This window comes from Dipteris shenzhenensis, chromosome 10, assembly GCF_047967505.1.
Source record: "Dipteris shenzhenensis isolate YYH24624 ecotype China chromosome 10, Dip_SZ_1.0, whole genome shotgun sequence".
Lineage (NCBI taxonomy): Eukaryota > Viridiplantae > Streptophyta > Polypodiopsida > Gleicheniales > Dipteridaceae > Dipteris > Dipteris shenzhenensis.
In genome coordinates, this window is record NC_141605.1 from 305250 (window position 1) to 326660 (window position 21411).

The window sequence follows — 21411 nt, forward strand, 5'->3', positions numbered from 1 at the left end:
ACTAGAGAGGCCCCCTGCAGCAGCAGGCTACCAGCCTGGAAAGGACCTAAACAGGAGGCAGCCTGCTAAAATAAGGTCAAAATTTATGCAAACACTCTTGAGACTAGGTCGCACAAGTCTGGCACATGATCTGCCAACTCCAACACAGCTCATGAGCAAGTACAAAGTGGCGTCCAGTTCAGGAGAGGTGGCGTCTGCTCGAAACAATGACAACCAGCCAACTTCTTCGTGACAATATTGCTTCCTGAGGCCAGGAGAGGTTCACAGGTGTGGGGGAGGAGTGGGAGGATGCTGGGGACGCAAGAGCAACATGATGGACACGGGGACGGAGAGCAAAGTGTGGAGTGAGCAAAATGTGAATAGCATGAGCTGTTGCTACTAGAATGAATAGAGTAGGACAAAATTTTAGGTAATGTACCTTAACCCAAAATCAACCAAAATGAAAGCCCTAACTAGTCCTTGGGGGGAATCCCTGAATGGGGATAAAATCCCATCCACACTAACCCACTAGTAAAATCTTACAATGCTGTGAAAAATACAGGAAAGCCGGGCAAGGATAGGTGATAAAATTTGTAAAATCAATGTGACAAAATTAAATTAGTAGAAAAGAAACAACTAAAATTTTTAGCATGGCCTATGATATTTAAAACAGAGAGAAATTATAGACCATAAGAATCGCACCTTAATAAGGTCAATTCCAATCAAGCCAGCATAACTTGGCTTACCAAATTGCGCAACTATTTGTAGCCTTTCAAGTGAAGCCTTTGCCTGGGAGGGTTAAATTCAAGCAACCAATCCTTTCTTGGTTAGCATCTCTACTCTCTCTCTCTCTCTCTCTCTCTCTCTCTCTCTCTCTGATAATACAAATAAATAAGTTACTGCAAATAAATAAATTATTGACAAATCAGCTACAAAAATACACACTTCAGATGCAAATGCAGCCCCATTGAATCTGACGTAAAGTGCCTAAAGGCAAATAAGAATCTGGGAAAAAATTCACTGACATTCTGAGCTGCAGAAAACCCCAGAAAGATTTTCCAGAAACTACATGGAAACAAACCCCAAGAAAGGAAGCCACAATGGGAAGACATGATACGATTTGTGAAAAGCCTCTATGAAAGAGATGCAGAAGAAAAGATCAACCATAACTATACTATCAAAGCAACAAATGGGATCATAATAGAGGAAGATGTGGAAAACGGCCTGAAAAAGCTAGCCAATGGCAAAGCTCCAGACACACAAGGGCTAGTAGCAAAGATGTTAACATGGGGAGGTGTGAAAACAAAGAACATGCTTACAAGTAGGATACCACACAAGGCGATGGAGCCTACACAGACAATGGGGTAGCACAGACAGGGGATGAAGTGAATGGAGTAATGGGGTATAATAGTCGCTGATATCCAAAGATGCATGTGAAATAAGGGAGATTGTGACAAAAGTTAGGAACAAAAGTCCAGTTTTATAAGCAGGAAATTAACTCAACGGACAGCTATGGAATGCAGAAGTACTCAGGGAAGACATCTGAACATTTAAAAGGCATCTAGTTTGCAAAATCAGAACTAGTTCACATGATCTTGAGGTAGAGAGGGGTAGATGGACAAGACCCAAGAACCCAAGAGAGGAAAGAACCTGAAAAATCTGCCCCACAGGGGAGCTAGAGAATGAACAACGTGAACTCTTGATATGTAGAGCCTACACACACATCAGAGAAGTCTATGGGAGCAGCAGACATCTAAAAACTCTGTTGGAGGAGCCAGCCTAAGAGCTAGGAAGCTACTTGAAAGAGATTCTGAACATCGCAACAAGGCATTGGGTCTAGCACACAAGCTAATCCATCAAGTACTCAATACATGACAATCTCTCACTGGATGTGAGGGATTACAAAGTGATCACCAGTCCCATAGATCCTAAAGGGTCCCACGTGGACTTTAAATCAATAATGTAATATCATCTCTCTCTCTCTCTCTCTCTCTCTCTCTCTCTCTCAGTTTTTTTTGTGGTGAAACCACTATATTTATATCAAGAAAAAGTTTTTACAATGAGAAAAGTCTAAAGAAAAGACTATTCTGAAAAATCAAAGCAGTGGGAAAGCACCTCCAAAGATGATACATCCAAGTCATCATACACACACAAAACACTCAAGGTGGACCATTTGGTCGCCATAAGAGTAGCAATGGAGGGGGCAAAGCAAAGGAAAGGGTCTGTCTACATTTTCTTTGTAGATTTCAAGAAGGCCTTTGACACAGTACCACATAAAAAATTATGGGAGAGACTAGAAAAGCTCCAAGTTCCTCTGGAATTGAAGAAAGCTACATACAGACTTTACAAGAATATGCTAGCTAAGTTAGCACAGCCACTGGTAGATGGATCCTGTTCTAGGGAAAAGGTCATCATAAGTAACAACATAGGGATAAAGCAGGGCTGTCCCCTCTCACTGCTCTTTTCAGCCTCTTCATAAATGAGCTGGAAGATTGGATGAAAACAAAATAGTAGAGAAGAGTCCAGTTTGGGTGAAAACCAAAAAGTAGAGAAGGAGTCTAGGTTGCTGGCTATGCCTTATTAGTGCTCATATATGCGGATGACATGGTTTTCTTTGCAAAAGATAAAAGGGAACATGTCACCCAGCTTACGTACCACGTTAAAACCTGCCGCAATTCTGCTTCCTGCCTATCGACCGTCGTCACGGTTCGTTCACGACCAGTCTACGCTTCATGTTCCATTCAATTTTTGCGCTCCTCGTCGAATCACTTGTGTAAGCCCATCCACATGTCAACGCGCTGGACAGTGTGACCAGACGGCCGCTCGTGTTCCCCTGCGCTCCACCAATTGTAGGCCCGTCACGTCGTTGCAGGGACCCAAGTCCTCTCGCAAGCCCCTCACAAACCACGTCGGCAGCGCTGGACCTCCACCGACGCCAATCTTACGTAGAGCGGAGCTGTTGCTTTACGGGACGTCTTCTATCACCGACTCATGCCGTTCGTCATCACAGCACCCCGGCATCTCGACAATCCTTTTCTTTCTTGCGCTCTCTGATAGCTACGTAAACCAGTGTTCATCCCTTCTCTAATTCCAAGCCTGCACTCTGATACCAAATGTCAACCTCCTTGTGTCTATACTAGCCTGTTCTGATAGATCACGGGAGTAGCACCCTAATTTTCCTCCCAGCCTATTCTGCCAAGACTTCCAAGCGAGAGAGAGAGAGCTATCTCCAAATCACGTAAATCCATTAATTCTCCACTTCTCTCACTAGCTTTGACAGACCCCAAATCCCTAGATAGATCTAGATGCCACATGTCATCGATATAGGGCCTTCCTAATGCAACATTTCACCCCTCTCTTGGGATGCATTTAATTCCTTGCCCCTAGGCACATTCTTTGCACTAGGCCCTTGGTCTCAGATCTACCTAGTCTGGTGCTATCAGCCCTCACCTAGGACCTTGACATTAATCCCTCCCGATCATTTACATAAAGCGCAAACACATATATTACAAAAATAGATCCTATAAGGGAAATGTCGACTGATTCTTCCGAGGTCATGCTACCTCGGCTAGAGCGTAACAATGTTCATCCAAAAGGATATAGCCACCTATGAATGTACAAGGAATGTCAAATCATGTAACAAAGGGAACCAAGTGTAAAGCCTGTCGGAAGACTTCGAACTTGGGATGAGGAAGTGCCTTTGTAAACATATCTGCGATGTTGTCCTCCGTGGGAAGATAGGACAACTCTATGTCTCCTGCTGACAACCGCTCCCGAACATAATGATAGTGAACTTCAATATGCTTGGTACGCACATGAAACACTGGGTTACGCGCAATGGCCAAAGCACTCTGGCTGTCAGTGTAGATAATAGTAGAGGATGTTTGGCGCAGGTACCGTTGTACAACGGATCTATCGCTGTAGGTGCTGTTGTATGGAGCAGGTGCGACGGGCAGAACAGCTAGCGACATAGCCGGGCGACAAGATTCGGGATCTGTACGGAAGTCCGTACAATCGTACGGATTGTACGGATGGAGCACAGGCTATTGAAATCTGTGAGTGATGCAGATCCGGAGGCAAGAGAACAGGTCCAGTAGCGCTCTGATACCACTGAAGGTACGGAACGAAGAAAGAGAGAGTGCATGTGCGTAACGAGTCAATAGATCAATAGTCACGTCAAACTTTAGATAGATGATAACACACAAGTACAAAGTACTTGTACCTAGACCTAGGACTAAGTGTCCTAGGTGTCACATAGGACTAAGTGTCCTATGTGGCCTAGAAGGCACTAACACTATAAGTGCCTACACTTATGCCTACAAGGCACATACCATGCCTATAGGGCATCACTAGAACCACCAGAAGATGGCCTACACCCACCATGTCCTAATTGTTCACTACACAGAATCTACATGCTGCACTACGTCGCTTCATAACCAGAAGGCTATGGATCATGAGGGATTGAGGACGGAATACTTTGCACATGGACTTGAGATCCTAGCCCTGATCCTAGCACATATGTTTAATCAGCGGTACGTCATGGCTTTCCTCCTGCCTGGAGAACCACTACCATTGTACCAATACACAAAGCAGGGAACCCTATGGATACGGGAAACTATCGCACACTCATGATAGGCCATACACTAGCCAAGATATATGGATCGGTGCTAGAGCAAGAGATTAGCTCTTATACTAAGGCACATGGGTAGCGGGCATTAAGATAGGTGGGCTTTCAACGGCAACATTCCACCCTTGAACACATCTTCACTTTGCGGGCAATCATTGAGGCAGCAAGATCCAGTTCCCAAAAATTCTATGCTTGTTCCATAGACTTTCGGAAGGCCTTTAACACAGTACTACGAGCTCGCCTGATTCAGAGACTTCACGAGATGCAAATTCTGGGAGTCACGATTGTTGGCTATGGTAGACAATGGAAGCTCAAAAAAGAGTGATGGAAGAGCAAAAACGAGATGTTGTATTGAAAATGCTACAACAAGTGGAGGCTCAAGGGGGAGCCAACATGACAAAAACCTTAGGGCTAAAAGCCCTAACTGGACTAAGTGTCCTAACTGACCTAAGTAAATGTACTAACTGTACCAATAGTCCTAACTGACTATAACTAGGCCTACAAGGCACATACCAAGGAATAAGTGGCACCTATGGATAGCCCATAGAATGGCCTACAAACCCCCTTCCATGGTATGAACTGAAGTATCCTGGACATGGCTCAAGATACCTGAATATCTAATGTCATGGTTGCACATGTTCATCCTGTAGGGATATAGCAACCTATGACTGTACAGAGTACAACAGATCAAGTTACAAAAGAAACTAAGTTTAAAGCTTGCCGAAAAGCCTCAAACTTAGGTAGACCCTTCATAAATACATCTGCCAAGTTATCTTCAGTGGGAACATAAGACAACCGAATATCACCTGTCTGCTGATAATCGCTCTCTAACATAGTAATAGTGAACCTCAATATGCTGCGAGCATGGAAAACACGATTCCTTGCAACAACCAAAGCACACTGACTATTAGTGTAGATGACGGTAGGAGCAGTCTGACATGCATAAAGATCTACAAGTAGCTTCCCAAACCAAACACGCTCCACTGTAGCTGTAAAGGCTGCTCTTTTCTCAGCTTCACAGCTAGAAGTAGCAATTGTGCTCTGCTTCTTGCTGAACCAAGAAACACATGAAGTACCAAGCATAAAACAGTTGCCACTATGTGACACGAGTATCCGTACAACCATCCCAATCACTATCAGTGAATCCATGCATGACAATTGAAGTATCGGCCCCATAAAGAAGGCCTAAATGCTGAGAGCCTTTGAATAATCTGAAGACATACTTCACGGCATGCCAATGGTGCATAGATGGGCTGTGGATATATATGTTGAACTATGAGACAGCATATTGGAGATCAGGTCTCGTATGGCATAGGCAAATCAAACAGCCAACTGCCTACTGATAGAGAGTGACATCACATGTACCGCTGTCATCCTCAGAAGAGAAGTGACAACCAGGCTCTAATGGTGTGGTTACTGGCTTGCAATCCTCAAACTGAAAATGCTGCAAAAGCTGTCCAATGTACTTGGATTGTGACATCAAAATGCCCCCCTCAGTGCTAGCAGATTGGATACCCAGATAGTAGTGTAAAAGACCAAGATCAGACATAGCTGCAGATCAAGCTTAAAATCTGCAATTTGCTTAGCATGTGTCCCAGCCACAAGCATGTCATCCACATAAAGGACTAAAATCAGCAAATCTGTCCCACGCTTGCGGATGTAAAGGAGGGTAGCCTCTATAGGGCTATTTTGAAAGCCAAGAGTGAGCAAATGAGTATGAATCCTGGAATACCAAGCCCGAGGTGCATGCTTCAATCCATAGAGGACTTTTTTAAAGCGGCATACCTTCACCTTCAACCTCAAAGCCAGGAGGTTGGGAAACATAGACCTCTTCTTGCAAATGCCCATGAAGGAATGTATTCTTGATATCAAGCTGCTCTCTCTCTCTATCTCTATCTCTATCTTTGGGCAGCAAAGGCAATAATAATGCGAATAGTAGTGATCCTGGAAGTGGGAGAAAAAGTCTACTCACAGTCAATTCCATACTGCTGAGCATAGCCCTTAGTAACAAGACGGGCTTTGTAACATTCTACAAAACCATCAGCTTTCCGTTTGATTTTATAAACCCACTTCGTTCCAATGGCATTCTTGCCAGGAGGCAAATCACACAACTCCAAAGTGTTATTCTGATAGATTTGCACAGCCTTCAACCAACAATCATTCTGAAAGGCATCTTGATGACATAATGGCTCTTCATTGCATGCTATAGCAACCAAAGCATAAGCAACAAAACTAGCATGCTCTTTCCGGACAGCTGCTCTAGTATAGGCTGGCAGAAGAGTATCTTGTTTGCTGTCTTTTGATGTGTCAAGGAGCCAACCGGGGAGCTTTTTGGGCTCCTGGATTTCAGCTCTTTCTTGGTCAAGAGCCCTATGCAAATGGTCCTGATCAATGAGAGGCATATCAGGCTGAATATGTGGCTGCAAATGACCAATAGATGGAGGAGGTACAACCTCAGATGGAACATCATCCTGAGCATCGGATGGAAACAAAGGCATCAAGCTGTCAAAAATATTTGGGGCATCAATAAACGGACTGTTTTTGACAGTCCAGCAAAGGCATAGTGGAAAATTCATCAAACACAACATCCCGACTAAATGATGAAACTATCTCAACAGATGACCCCGCAAATGTGAACTGCTCCTAACGCATGATGGCTCGAGATGTATTGAAGATCATGACCTTGGTTTTACCCAGGTTCACCTTCAAATCATGAGACTCACAAAAAGACTGTAGTGCGTCTAGGTGTCTCTGAAGCCCTCTGCTGAGGAAGACAAGAGAGCCACATCATCTGCATAGAGCAAAATCTGGATCAGCGTGCCCGCAAGAGAGCAATCTACACCCCCATGTGTCTGCATCACTGTCTCAAGCTCGTCAATGTAGAGGCCAAACAAGGTAGGCGACAAAGGACACCCTTGTTTGACCCCGATGGTACTCATGATCTCGTCTGTCCACCCGGATCCTGCCCAAACTCTGCCAGAAACTCTCTCGTAAAGTGCCATGACAGCCCAAATGATCTCCTGGTCATAACCTAAGTCCTGTAGACGCCGTATGAGGCAGGCTCTCGGGACCGTGTCAAATGCCTTGCGAAAATCCACAAAGCAACAATAAACCCTCTGCTTCCGTGACCTCGCCTCCTCGATGATACATCTGAGCGTCAAAATGTGGTCCATGGTTCCATGATCACGCCAGAATCCGGCCTGTCCTGCTGCTCTGAGTCCTCGACACTCTACAAGTCTGCTAACCTCGGAGTCAAGTACTGATGCATAAATCTTGGACATGACATGTCCAATCATAATGGTCATGTAGTTCTCCGGGCTCATGGGATCCCCTGCCTTGTGGATGGGTGAGATAGTGTTAATGGTCCAAGTGTGTGGAAATCCCAAACAAACCGCTTCACTAAAAAGCTTTGCTAAGATCGGGGCTAGGAGGTCAATCCCATATGCAATGAACTCAGTAAATAGTCCCTCATGATCCTTCGCTCCGCCATTATGAAGTTTCATTACAGCATCCTTTACCCCTCCTCTAGTGAAGAGGGTGCAAGATGTGGGACGAGGCATGTATGAGAGGCTAGGGACTGGCTGATTTGGGATGTCATAAAGTGTGCGTGCATAATCAAACCAGATCTGGGTGTCAGTGAGTGGCGGAGGGGACCATCCTTCTAGAAATCTCCGCCAGAAGTCCTTAGAGTTGTTACTAAACAAAATGTTCAATAGCTCCTTCTCGTTTTGACAAATGAAGTCTAGTTTCTTCCTCCGTACCAATCTACGGTATTCACGTAGCGTATCTGGTGCGCTTGGAAGACTGTTTTTGGTTTCGAATCTGAGTTGACGACGTAAGGCCTTACACTCATCATCGTACCAACTATTACAGGGTACGGTTCCAAGGGGTGGTGGGCGGGTGGAGCAGGTGGTGTGGGGAAAAGCGTGAATGGCAACCTCGTGTAGTGATCGGGTGACAAGGACAGCACGATCCTCTAAAAGGGGTATGAAGTCAATATAAGCGAGAAGTATGTACAGACGGCCACTGTAAGAAGGTGACTGATCCCGATCAAAGCGTATATCGTGGTAGGTGGAGTAAGCACTGACTGGGGTGGAAGGTGCTGTGTGAAAGGAGGTGGAGATGCGAAAGAAAAGGTATGTATGATCAGCCCCTGGGGGGAGAGGTGCTACAATGAAGTCAGTAATGCGAGATGTGAAGACAGGGGATCCCATGATGTAATCAACGACACTGGAGCCCCCCCCATGTGGAAAGCATGTGAAACCACCTGAAGCGGGCCATCTGTCAAGACCATTATAGATAATGAGATCATGTCTCCTGCCTAGGTCTAATAGGACCTACCCATAGGATGAGAATGGACCTCGCCTATCAGCCGAAACCCGTAGCATACCTGCCTCCTCAAGGGCAACATCTGCCAATAGAGTGGAATCATCTCTGAAATCAAGAAGTGATACTTGACAGGCCCTTGTCCTCGCGTTGAAGTCCCCCACTAGAAGGACTTCTCCGCGGCTAGAAAAGTGAACGATGGACTGATAAAGGGCAGCAAATGGGGATGTCTCATCATCACCTCGAATATCTCTAGCAAAGTAGGAGGTCTTCGGGGAGAAGTAGCAAACTGCGACAAACAGATCTTGGCTGTCCATGTGTCGTATCCGGATCCAAAGAAATCTGGAATGTGTTTCTCTCTGCGCTACTAACATGATCCCCCGAAGTGTGTATCTGAAAAGGACTGCAGCTCCACCTGAACCTCGAACTCCTCCTGTACCCCTCGTCTCATCTCTGTAGGCACACTCCCATGTATATCCACTGACTATTGGAAGAGGACGCTCTGGACTCTGATGTGTCTCTGTATAGAAGACTATGTCGTGGCCTGTATAGGATTCCGAGAAGTTCCTTGGTTCTGACCATAAGGTACCATTACAGTTCCAAATGGTTCAGGACAGGGTCTCGGATATCTGAGTCTCATAGACCCCGCTTCCCTATGTAGGAGAGGGGGCAGGTGTCCTACGCGGGCCTGTAAGAAGTCGTCCCTCTCGTACCACTGCCCACTTCCCCTCCTTCTGAGCCTGATCCCTTTGTTGACCGCTTCAGTGGAGAGGGATCCTTGCTTGCAGATTTGATGATACATATATTACTATATGCGGATGACATAGTTCTCATCTCCTCCTCTGCGGCGGTGGGTCTACAACGACATCTTGAGGCTCTTTATGCGCTTTGTAGAGAGAGAGACTTGACAGTCAACCTTGGCAAAACCAAGGTTATGATCATCAGCACATCACGAGGGATACTTCAGCGACATAGTTTCACATAAGGAGGGGAGCGAATGGAGATAGTACAGTCATACACCTATCTTGGAGCAGTTTTTGCGGGGCCTATCTTCACGATGATACACACAGCTTTGGTGCAACTCACACGAGGGCAAGTGGCTCTAGTCCAGCTAGAGAGACGGTGCTTCCAAGCACACTTTCAGAATCCCCCACCAAAGGGGTGGCTCTTTGATACACTAGTGAGACCGACAACCATGTATGCAGCACCCTTTTGGGGATGTGACTTGCCGATAGCTAAGTGGCAGAAGTTTGAGAGGCTACAGGTTACCATGGGGTCCAAGATGATTAGGAGTAAGCCGCCAGTCCCTCACCAGATCATACACGCTGAGTTCGCTATGACACCGCTGCAAATTGATGCCATCTTCTAGACAGTGACATATCTACACACAGAGTATGGGACCTACCTAGATGGAGACTACCAAGATTGGCAGTATAGTCATCTCGACAGCTACTAAGTGCGGGGACAGCAAAGCCTGGTATGCACAAATCTCCAAATGGTTTTGGTCTCGGGGAACTCATATCGATCACCTCCCCATCCCTTCAGATCCTACACGATGAGAAAAATCGTATCATAGTTGGACCTACTTTACCAGGAGCTCCCCACCAAGATTCTGTTTTACCGGGACCACTTCCTGAGAGTATCAGAGTATGGACTGATCATCAGGCCTCAGTATCTGGAGGACAGAAGGGTTACCCATGCGCTGAGGATTGTCGTAGGGCAAGATCCGGGTCCCTATCGGAGAGATACCACGACTCCTCGGATATGTCCTCAAGCTTTTTCCCTGTCTACTGGCTTGCGAGCCTCAAGGAGTGTGTTTATCTTTTTTGAGATTTGAGTTTTTGAGATCATTAGCTTAGCGCAACACTCAGGTAGGGCCTTAGCAAGCCCTTTGCTTCAGCCCATGATGGCTTGTATGAGTTGTTATACTCATTGTGCTTTGTCTCATAGGCCCGTGAGGCCTCTCGAAGACGTTAATACAACTCTCTCTCTCTCTCAATCATTGCATCAAACACAAGCAATTAATCCAAGCTCCGAGCACCTCTGCTCAGCTCCTATCCCCTACATTCAGCCAGCTAAGGCCCTTTGCTTCAGCCCATGATGGCTTGTATGAGTTGTTCTACTAATTGTACTTTGTCTCATAGGCCTGTGAGGCCTCTCAAAGACGTTAATACAGCTCTCTCTCTCTCTCTCTCTCTCTCTCTCTCTCTCTCTCTCTCAATCATTGCATCAAACACAAGCAATTAATCCTCTCTCCGAGCTCCTCTGCTCAGCTCCTAGCCCCTACATTCAGCCACCTCTACTTCTAGACCCCCACCCAGCGCCCAGCCCCTCCACTCAACCACCCCCAACACCCCCACTTAGCCTCCCCTAGCTCCTTTGCTCAGCCACCCACCCCTCTACTCAACCACCCCTAGTCCCAGCCACTCCACTAAGCCCCCATCCCTTCTGCCCAGCCAACCCCCACCACCTTGCTGAGCGTCGTCCCTTACTATTAGCTGACATCACGGTTGCATCTTTATATAAGATCTTGTTGCCTCCACCTTGGGTTTCTCTTCATGCCAACCACATTTGGTCAATGGCACGCTCCTCTAAGTGCTTAGTGGTGGCGAAAAGGGTTACGCCATTTTTGGGGATTCTAAGCTTCCACTTCGGCAAAAGTTTTTGTGGCAGGTTATGCTTGGGGTTCTCCCTTTTGGACAGTGTTTAGCTCATTCGTCATGTAGCCCCGGCCACATGTTCGATGTTCCTTGTCTATACGGGAGTCTATGCCACATCTATTTTGGTATTGCGTAGAGTCTCATGATTTCTTGCTACTGCTACAATAGCGGCTTCAAGCTCCTTTCCCCAATGCTTCCTTTGGTAAGAATTTTTGGCTGTTTGGTTTCCATCATATGAGGCAGAGATATGATCTTCTTGTTTATTGGGTTTGTTACTGGGCACTATGGACCTTATGGAAGGACCGCAATCATAGGGTCTTTGGTGATGCCAAATATCAGTTCTCCCGTGCATCATTACGACAATCACTGTATGATTGTCTACATGCACGGGACTTAGATAATTCTGCTTTCTTGTCATATAATGAGGTTTTTTTATATTTGCACAACATCAGTTTGTCCCTTTCTTTGGGAGTGCTTTTTGTAATATAATGACTAGTTTTCACCCCCCTAAAAAAAAGAGTGTGTGTGTGTGTGTGGCTTCTTGCCTTGGGAACCCAGACGCTCTTATTTCATTTCATCCAAAGAGATTCATTGGAGATGATGTGCTTCTACATATGGTACTTTGTTATCTTTTCCATCAGCAGTCAAACGATAAGGTTTAGGGCAGCATTAACGGCCCCTTTGGCATTACATTTCTCGGATGCTTCAATGTTTCTTGCCGGTGCCAAAGTTAGAACCTAATTATCGTCTTACGGATTGGGTTCTGCATCAGGAAGGTTACACACTCGTCCACTTTATTATTGGCTGATATCTAAGTGGCCAGTTTATATAAAGTTTTGTTGCCTCCGCCTTGAATTTCGAATCGGGCCAATAAGATCTGGTCCACGAATAATAATGCTAAGTGGTGGCACAAAAGATTGCAGCAGCTTTGGAGCTGCAAACTTCCTCTTCGGCAACGGGTCTTTTTATGGCGGGTGATGCTTAGAATTATCATGTGGGGACAACTATTGGCACAAAGACATATTGCTCCTGCTCTTTGTCATAGATGGAGGGCTCCATGAGAATCCTTGCTTCATCTTTTCTAGCAATGCCCTGTCACTCGTGATTTTCTCCTTTTCCTACAGCAGCGTCTCCAAGCCCGATTTTCTAATGCTTGCTTTCGCAAGCAGTTTTGGCTTTTCAGCATACATCCACCTGGGCCGAGATTTGATCTCTTCTTCACTTGGGTTCCATATTGGGCACTCTGAACTCTACGGAAAGACCGAAATCATAGAGTTTTTTGGAAATTCTACCTTTTCCAAGACTCACTATTTCTAGATGCCGCTCAAGCAATCTCTTTATGATTGTCTATGTATTCGACAGATAGGTTCCACTCTTTACTTGTCATATATTGAGATCTTCTGATGCTGTAATGGCAAAGTTCCCACTTTGAGAATTGCCTCTTGTAACATAAATTTCCATGGATTTCACTCACCAAAAAAAAAAGTGTATGTGTGTGTTTTCATGTACTTTAGGTGCATACACACGTGTGTGCATGTGCATTTGCATGCACATGCGCATGTGCATGTGTGTTGCATGCATGTGTCTCCCGAAAATTTTCATGTTTGCAGGCTTTGACTTGAATATAGATTGTAGTCTTTCATAATACTCTTTATGTGTACTTTTGCAGATAATTGCATATTTCTAAGCTTCCCCTTCCAGTCCAAAACATAACAGAATGTATGATTCAGCAAGCTGAAGAAGGTGAGATTTTTACCTGGCGAGGCACAGGAGAGAGCATACAATCATAAAAATATTGCCAATCTTCCCCATAGGAATCCCAGCCGCCTAAGTCCAAATGATTGCCACTGCAAACATGAGCACTGCAAAATGTACAAAAAAGTAACTCTCCAGGTCACATTATCCGAATATGCTTTTTAGGACACAATAAAACAGGATAGGGAGCATAAACAAATAAATTTCTCCTAGAAATTCGGTATCCAGATTATTTGTGACGATTGTGTGAAGCTACTACAAATATTTCTGATATGACATTAATCATCTGACCTGAACAGCTTATTAGTAAAAATCAATTGGCTCATTGGATCATATGTGCACATTCCATCTGGCCACCTTGGTGTTGGAGTTAAGATAAACTGAAGCTTGTGACCTATGGACCAACCAAACAACAGAAAGATAAGTGCCTAGTTATGAAGTTATAAGATGATCGTTCACCCTATAAGAAAATATGAAGGGAAACAAAGAATGACCTTCTCCTAGGTCAAGGTAAGCGTCACTTCTCACAACCCTCATTCTTATTGTCTTATCCATCAAGCTCTCTGGTAGTGAGGATGACAAGAGCTGTGCAGCAGGATTTGAGCAGTATATCTCCACATGCAACCCTAAGAGCAATATCTTTCGTTATTTCAGACACCACAAAAATACTTACATTTGTAATATGCATTGACAAAGTGGAAGATAACACTATAATGATGAGTTTCCCTCAAAAAGGCATAACCAGGTGAGTTTTGGATTTATGAAAATCTCAGAATCTTCCCAGGCCTTCAATAAAGATCAGTTACAAATCTGGACAAGCTGCTCCATCATCCTTGTTTAGCACCTACCTCGGTCAGCCAACCACTGACATAGATTGATTAGATTCGTCACCCTCTTGGGGCTTATATGTCCAAGTATGATATACTTTAATGCCCTCAGATCAATAGCCTGTTCAAGTGTCTCCAGATACAGATCCTTGAAAACCTCATCTGGTACGTCTATCAAAGCTAGATTGACCGCCTTTATCACATAAGAATTATCAGTTGTCCCTCTCTTCAATCCATACTCAACCTGAATAAAAAAGGTGTAAGTTTCCTTCTCTTCTTTGTCTACGAACTTATATCACTTCGAAGAACACGCAGAATATTATTTATATATGCTTAAGTGCCCAAGATTTTCATAGCTATCCATCATAGAAATCAAGAGCTGAAAACAATACCTCAAATTTAAGTCTCTCAAAACTGCAGCCTCGCAGAATTAGAGTATCTCTTGTTATATTTGTAACTTGAAAGGTCACATCCTGCGACAAACACTACCAGAAATTATTTGGCATTCAGAGTAATGCTTATGAGCTGAATCTCTACAATAACAATTTGATGTGGAAGTTTCATTACATAGGTATCAAACAGAAAGTACACTAGAACAGACATAAGTACAAATTTTTTAATAACAGCACTAGCAAAGTAGCCTTAGAATCAGGGGTGTGCATTGAATTTAAAAAAACATATGAAAGATGAAAGATGAGATATCAAGAATTACTTCAACTGCATTAAGCTTTTTAGGAATCATGGCAGGTTCAAACCTCGTGCCCTCTCCGATGGGATGATGTTGATAAAATTTAGAGAGAAGCTAAATCAAAATGTGGAGTGAGAGGCAAGATGTCACAAAGCAACAAAAAGTTTGTGTTGATCACAAAGAGGATACAACTCGCTAAGATACCTTGCAAGCTCACATACAAGACTTTAAATATGCAAGGGGAAAAGAGTCCACTTGTCTTACACAAAGCACTCCACTTTCAAGTGTCTCACATGCAAGGTGAGTACAATTAGGTGGCACATGGCACCTACATATGTGTCACTAGCCTAGCACACAGCTAGAACCTTAGACAGCAGCCCACTCCAATTAGGTACACATAGCCCCAATGATACTGGATGCTCAGATCATCCATTTCTCCACATGCTCCCTTGATCTAGCATTCATACCACGCAGGGTGTGCTTTGACCAAGGAACCACTAAGAACTCACTGAGGATTTGTTTGATCACAAAGGTGTAAAACCACATAGTTTAGAGAGTACTTTCAGCATTGGCAAGATTGGCTTCATGATTGGACATGGTATCTTTATTATTAAGCTTTCTGTTTCGTTGCTTCTTGCAACAGTCCTTAATGGCATGTCTAAATCTTCACAAGAGAGCTTGCGCACCTAGACGCTTACATTCTTCATCCTTTGAAGAGTTTGCATCTTTCTCTTTTTCTTTGCCATTCTCCTTTCTTGAAGCACTTCATGTTTCCTCCAAGATAAGGGTAGTAGCAACATCTCTAAGAGTTAAAGTAGATTGATTTGCAAGAGCGGATGGATACACACGCCTCATAAGTATCACGCATGCTAGCTGGAAGAACAGCCGCAGCTTCTTCATCACTTACAGCCACACCAACACCAACAAGCTGATCCACTAAGGCACGGAGATAGCCAATATGTTCAGCCACTTTCACTCCTCCATTCATTCTGTGGCGATATAGGTTCTTTCAAAGAAACAACCGAGAAGCAACATTTTCTTAGAACCGGCGATGAACAATATCTTTGAAGAAGTCCCAGTTAACCCGCTGCCTTCTGAGAATGGTTGCTATGTACAGCAACATCATAACAGCTTCTAGCACATACTTGTAAGACAGTAGCGTCAACACACAATGACAGAGAAACTTTTTGGTAACTACGATAAACAAATAGCCTTCAGCAACAAACATCTTCCGTCAAGCACTTGGAATATAGTTGGCAATAAAAGATTGCTGACTGATTGACAAATGTAAAGGTAGAATCTGTAGTCGTCGACACACAGCAAAACCATCTTCAACCAACCAATACCCAGTCTCAACACAGCAGGAGGTTAGGAGACAGCCTCTTATCGAGTGGCAGTATTTGGAGACTCCACCCAGGCAGCAACTGAAAAGCTGCGCCTGGAAGTCACTTGCAGAAAATTCTGAAAACATGGAGGTTGCTACGGCAAACCTATCATTTCCTGCGCGTTGTTGTGCAAACTTCAGAGGAATGTTGTGCAGCCATGATAGATTACGGCGACACTGGTGGCGAGAACATGATACAGGCCAGTATTCGTCATTTGCATCAACTTCACTGAACATTGAGATCAGTCAATTGTAGAACCTAAAGAAGCCTCCACTCTACAAACATTGTTGCACATATGCAGATTACAAACATTGTCAAGGCACTCCTCATGGTGCATTCAATCCTAAGGAGAGAACTTTGATGCTTTCAACTCACTCCGACTCTATAATGCGCTTAAGACTTAAAGAGAACCTAGTTGCTCTGATACCATGATAAAACTTAAGAGAGAAGCAAAATGCGAAATGAGAGACAAGTTGTCTCAAAGCAACACAAAGTTTGTATTGATCACAAAGAGCATACAACTCACTATGATCATCTGTCATGCTCTCTGTCCTAGCTACGCCATTTAACATTATGCATGTACAATGAATCTTCTCTGTTTTTTCAGTAGAATAGGCCTCTATTAAATATGAAAGAACCAGCCAAGAGAAGAAACTTAAGGCAGAAATACATAATGCATGGCATGAAAACCCGGTGGTGAAACGACATTCACAAGTCTGAACACATGAACAAATAGATGAGAACCAAGACTATGGCTGGAAATGCCACGTCAAGCCTGTGATGGTCTTAGAGAAGAAAGGAGAGCCTCTCCAAATGCAGCACAAAGTATGCACTTGCATGCCATGAATAGCCTCTGTACAATCTAGATGTCCAAACATGCAACCAGTAAGTGTCCACTAAAGCATGTATAGGCCTATACTGAGAAGAAGGGGCAGCCTGAAGTCTGCAAAACTGAACATCCTGGGGTCACACCGACATAGCCCAAAAGGTCTCCTAACTTTCATAAAAAATCTGAGGCCCCAATGACAGCCAAGCCATAGAGCCCCAAGTATGAAGAAAGGAGAGGAGGAAAAACTATGCTAGGCGTACGAGGGGAGGCTTTTATTAGTATATGGGAGCCAGACCCTTTCCTTCATTTCACAGGTGGTGGTATATTATGGCATTATAAACCACCGTAGTGGCTATTTATTCAGCCCTTTGTATAAAGTAATCGCCCATAGAGTGGATAGGCAAGGGGATATCCTTGTATTTTGATATTTTACCATTCATTTGGGCGTTCGTATTTTCCTTGGTGTCGATGTCGCTGAGGAGTTTATTAATTCAATTTTCTTTTTTCTACTTTAAAAAAACCCTGCACAGCAGATCTATGATTCAGTCCAAATTATCCTAGACTATCTGCACTCTCAAAGGCAGTGCTGAACAGACTCAGCAACAACTGAAAAGCAATGAGGACAATAGGGATCAACTTCAAAAATGCTTCTCCACTGATTGAATGCAATCCCTCCATGGATAGAAACCCAGAAAAAGAGAGTGAGTTTTCTATTCCTGAGGAAACACCATAATCTCCCCCGAAAAGATCTCTAACTCTGCAAGGTGACCTAAAAGCTTTCCCAATGATGAGCTCTGGAAGGTTTACAACCTCTGGCAACAAGTCTGAACTTCTTGGCACTACTAATTACTGTAAATTCCAAGAAAGGAAGATCCTTTGCATGGTTGTTATAACATGCAACGGTTAATGATAGTATAATTGTTGCGAGACAACGTTTAAACCGTTTTGCGAAGCGTATACATATGCACCACAGAGAGGAAGAGAGAGAGAGTATTAGGGTTAGAGAGAATGTCGACGACACCAGATTGGGCCCCTGTACCCACTGAGGGGCCCCTTCTCCAAATAGGGAAGAATTTGCTTTATACTTGGCTGACCCACGAATGCCTGAAAAACAATCGAATCTCGACAAAGGTCACCACTACCCACATCGTCGATGTAGACCACTGTGCAAGGCTATAGAAGTGGCTTGTGCTGTCCCCTCCGGAGGTGCGTGAGTGAGAAAGAAAGAAAGAAAGAAAGTTTATTAAAGTCTTCGGAAGACCGATGGGCCTATGAGGCTGCAAAAACCTTGGTACAAACAAGCTATGAGGGTGGAGCTACTAAACGAGCATCCACACCAATGTAGAATGCAGAACACAAAAATGTGAAATGATAGTATTAAGTGCAACATAGTCATGTCAGTGGTCAACTACAAATCAACCTCATCATCATCATCATCACCATCAGGACATCAGGGAGGATGAGGCAATGGAGGCATGAAATCGGCAATAGAGTGCTGTCGGCTGCTCACAGGTGTCACTAGCTCTGGATCGCAATCATGCCACCTCGTCTTGTGGGTGTCCATGTGATCTGGTAGGAAGAGCTTCATGATAGAGCTCTGAGAAGGATCTTCTAAGGAGAAGTCTACTCCTGTCTCCATGATTGAAGTGTCCTCTCGCGGCGCCTGACTACCTCATGGATGAAGCCCGTCAAACATCTCTGGTCTGGGTAGGAGAGCAGCCAAGTTAAAACCCCAAAGCTCCTCCGTCTCAACCTCTTGCATGTCATATAATGTGCATATGCGCCTCTCCCTAGGTATGCCCTCTGCTTTGCCGCTCTCAATACGAAGTCTATGTGAAGAGACCCGGAACTACAATCCTCAGTGAGTGGGGTAGGTGGATTTGTGTATATCCTGGTGGATCAATGAAGCCCTTTGTGATGTGCAAGCAGTGATCTCTGTAGAAGTTGAGCGTCATTGGGAGCTTGCTCGCCGGTCCCAACCAGGCCCTGAATGTGTGTAGGCAACAGATCCTCACGAATTACCTGGTTAACCTCGTATGATAGGAGGGGAGAAAAAAGACCATCCATACTGTACTGGAAGGGAAGGAGTCTATCCATGTGGTGCCCTAGTCGCTCAAACCATCTCTCAGTGTGTGCATACCAGCATCTCTGGTCCCCCTGCTGAAAGTGCCATAGAGGAGAACAAAGCTAGCGAAGGTAGTCTGCTGCGCCCAAAAGTGTAATCCTCATACTCCTTGACTCAGTACAGATACGTGATGACCTGAAATGCAGCATCTAGCTGTAATGGGGATGACCCAAACTCAGCCTGAATGATCTGGTGAGGAATGGACGGCTTGCCGTGAGTCATCCACGATAGCATGAGAACGTGTAGCCGCTCCACACAAGCCCACTCTGTATCCGACAAGTCTGGCTCCCAAACAAGCGCTCCCATACATCCCCGCTGGGCAGACCAAGGAGTCAAAAAGCAGCCCCTTGGTCCGTAGATCCTAAAAGTGTGAGCGGAAGCACTGTCTCTCTAGTCTAGTGGATTAGATTGCCAGCAGGAGAGCAAACTTTAGTAATCTGTGTGTGTGTGTGTGTGTGTGTGTGTGTGTGTGTGTGTGTGTGTGTGTGTGTCTCTCTCTCTCTCTCTCTCTCTCTCTCTCTCTCTCAGATTGTGTGTGTGTGGTTGTGTGTGTGTGTGAGTGTGTGTGTGTGAGGAAATTGGGGTGAAATTGACAGCACGCCGCATTGCTTCCCCTTCCTGCCCCCATTGCTCTCATCATTGCGAGACAGTTCCTCACCTATTATGGTCTTGCCCACACTCTCGCATATTGATCACTCATGTTTCTCATTTGCTGCGGCTTCGGTTTCCCTCTATCACATTTGGGAAACTCTTCTGGATGTTTGGATGCCTCTCATCTCAAATGTCTCCATTCCTCCTCTTCTTTCACTGGACTCGCTTTTGGGTTCTATGGACCATTTGGACACAGAGACCGCATTCTAAGATGGGTCAACAGTTTCCTCACGCATATATTTTCTTCATAATGTCCCTCAAGCAATCCTTATATGACAGTTTTGCTGCAAGGGACTTGGATGCCACTAGCCTTGAAGTGTTCTCTACCTGTTTTTGAGTTCTTCCATTGGGTTCTCTTTTGCAATTTAATGTCAGTGAGTGGGAGACTTCCCATCTTGTAAATTTATGATAATATAAATACACTGGATTTTACCAAAAAAAGTGTGCGTGTGAGGAAGAACTCGTCTGCGTGTGCATCGCCTTTGCTGATCCCTTCTGAAGCCTCTCCGTGCGTCCGTACAACCTTGCCTCTCCGTACAGTCTAGCCCCCCTGCCCTCCGCCAACATCTCTGCCATACTCGTTCTGCTCCGTACAACCATGTCTGTCCCGTCAGCAATCCGTACAGTCTGTACACTGCTGCCTTTCCGTACTGTCCGTACAGTCTTTATTCTCTAGTTCATGGAAGAACATCTCAAAAGCTATTCCCGGAAGGACCTGTCCTGGGACTCTAAAAGACAGCAAGTTGATTTCTCTACTTCAGCCTCTGTAGATGCTCACTATGTTTTTGACATGCTCAAGGATGAATTTCAGCACAGCCGAAAGGAGTGGGCCAAACCTCCTCCGGCACTTAAATACAAGCTGAAGTTGCCCTCTTTGGTCACTCCTCTCCGAAAGTTTTCTCAGCAAGCAGTCATCATTTTCTTTCCAGGGAAACTACCTTCAGCAAATGATGTAGCTCAGTGGGTTCAGGCTTTGTTGGGAGGTTGCTTTGTTGAAGGAGTATATTTTGCTTCTCGAGGTTTTTATGAAGTGCACTTTTTGGATGCCTCATATCGTCAGCAGATATTGGAGATGTCCCCTCTATTCTATGGCAGACAAATGGTCCATGTCATGCCATGGTCGCCAAATACGGATTATCATGGTCTCATTCGACATCACTGCCCTGTATGGGTTGAGGTCATGGATTTTCCGGACTATATGAGGGCTGAGTTACCAAGCGTGGCAGCTACTTTGGGGCAAGTTGTATGCCCACCCCGTCCTTCGGTTAATCGAAATCGATTTTGTGTTCTTTGGGATACAGATCACCCCACCCCTCCCTCTATTGCGGTAGAGGTGGAGGACGTCCCCTTGGGCGAAAAATATTTTGACTTGAAATGGGGAGTATTTGCAGGTGCTTGCTTCACATGTCATAAGTTTGGCCACCTAGCTTCACAGTGTCTTGCAGTCCTGCATCAGCTCCCATCTACAGCTATTGCTCCAGAAAATATTTCCCCTTCAAATTATGGTCCGGGGCCTAAGGCTATGCCTAGTAAGTCGGGGGATATGGCATCTAAATCTG

General features: G+C 44.8%; 1 protein-coding gene across 3 annotated transcripts in view; it reads right to left on the reverse strand.

The window, feature by feature from the left end:
- Window positions 1-21411, reverse strand: part of LOC147897229 (uncharacterized) — a 149319-nt gene that overhangs the window by 72034 nt on the left and 55874 nt on the right. For all 3 annotated transcript variants that reach the window (XM_087380986.1, XM_087380984.1, XM_087380985.1), the window contains exons 3-8: window positions 14567-14647; window positions 14196-14418; window positions 13842-13973; window positions 13639-13741; window positions 13349-13454; window positions 682-768 (exon numbers count right to left, since the gene is read on the reverse strand). In XM_087380986.1, coding sequence (XP_087237112.1) covers window positions 682-768; window positions 13349-13454; window positions 13639-13741; window positions 13842-13973; window positions 14196-14418; window positions 14567-14647 — 732 coding nt within the window. The remainder of the gene's footprint in view (window positions 1-681; window positions 769-13348; window positions 13455-13638; window positions 13742-13841; window positions 13974-14195; window positions 14419-14566; window positions 14648-21411) is intronic.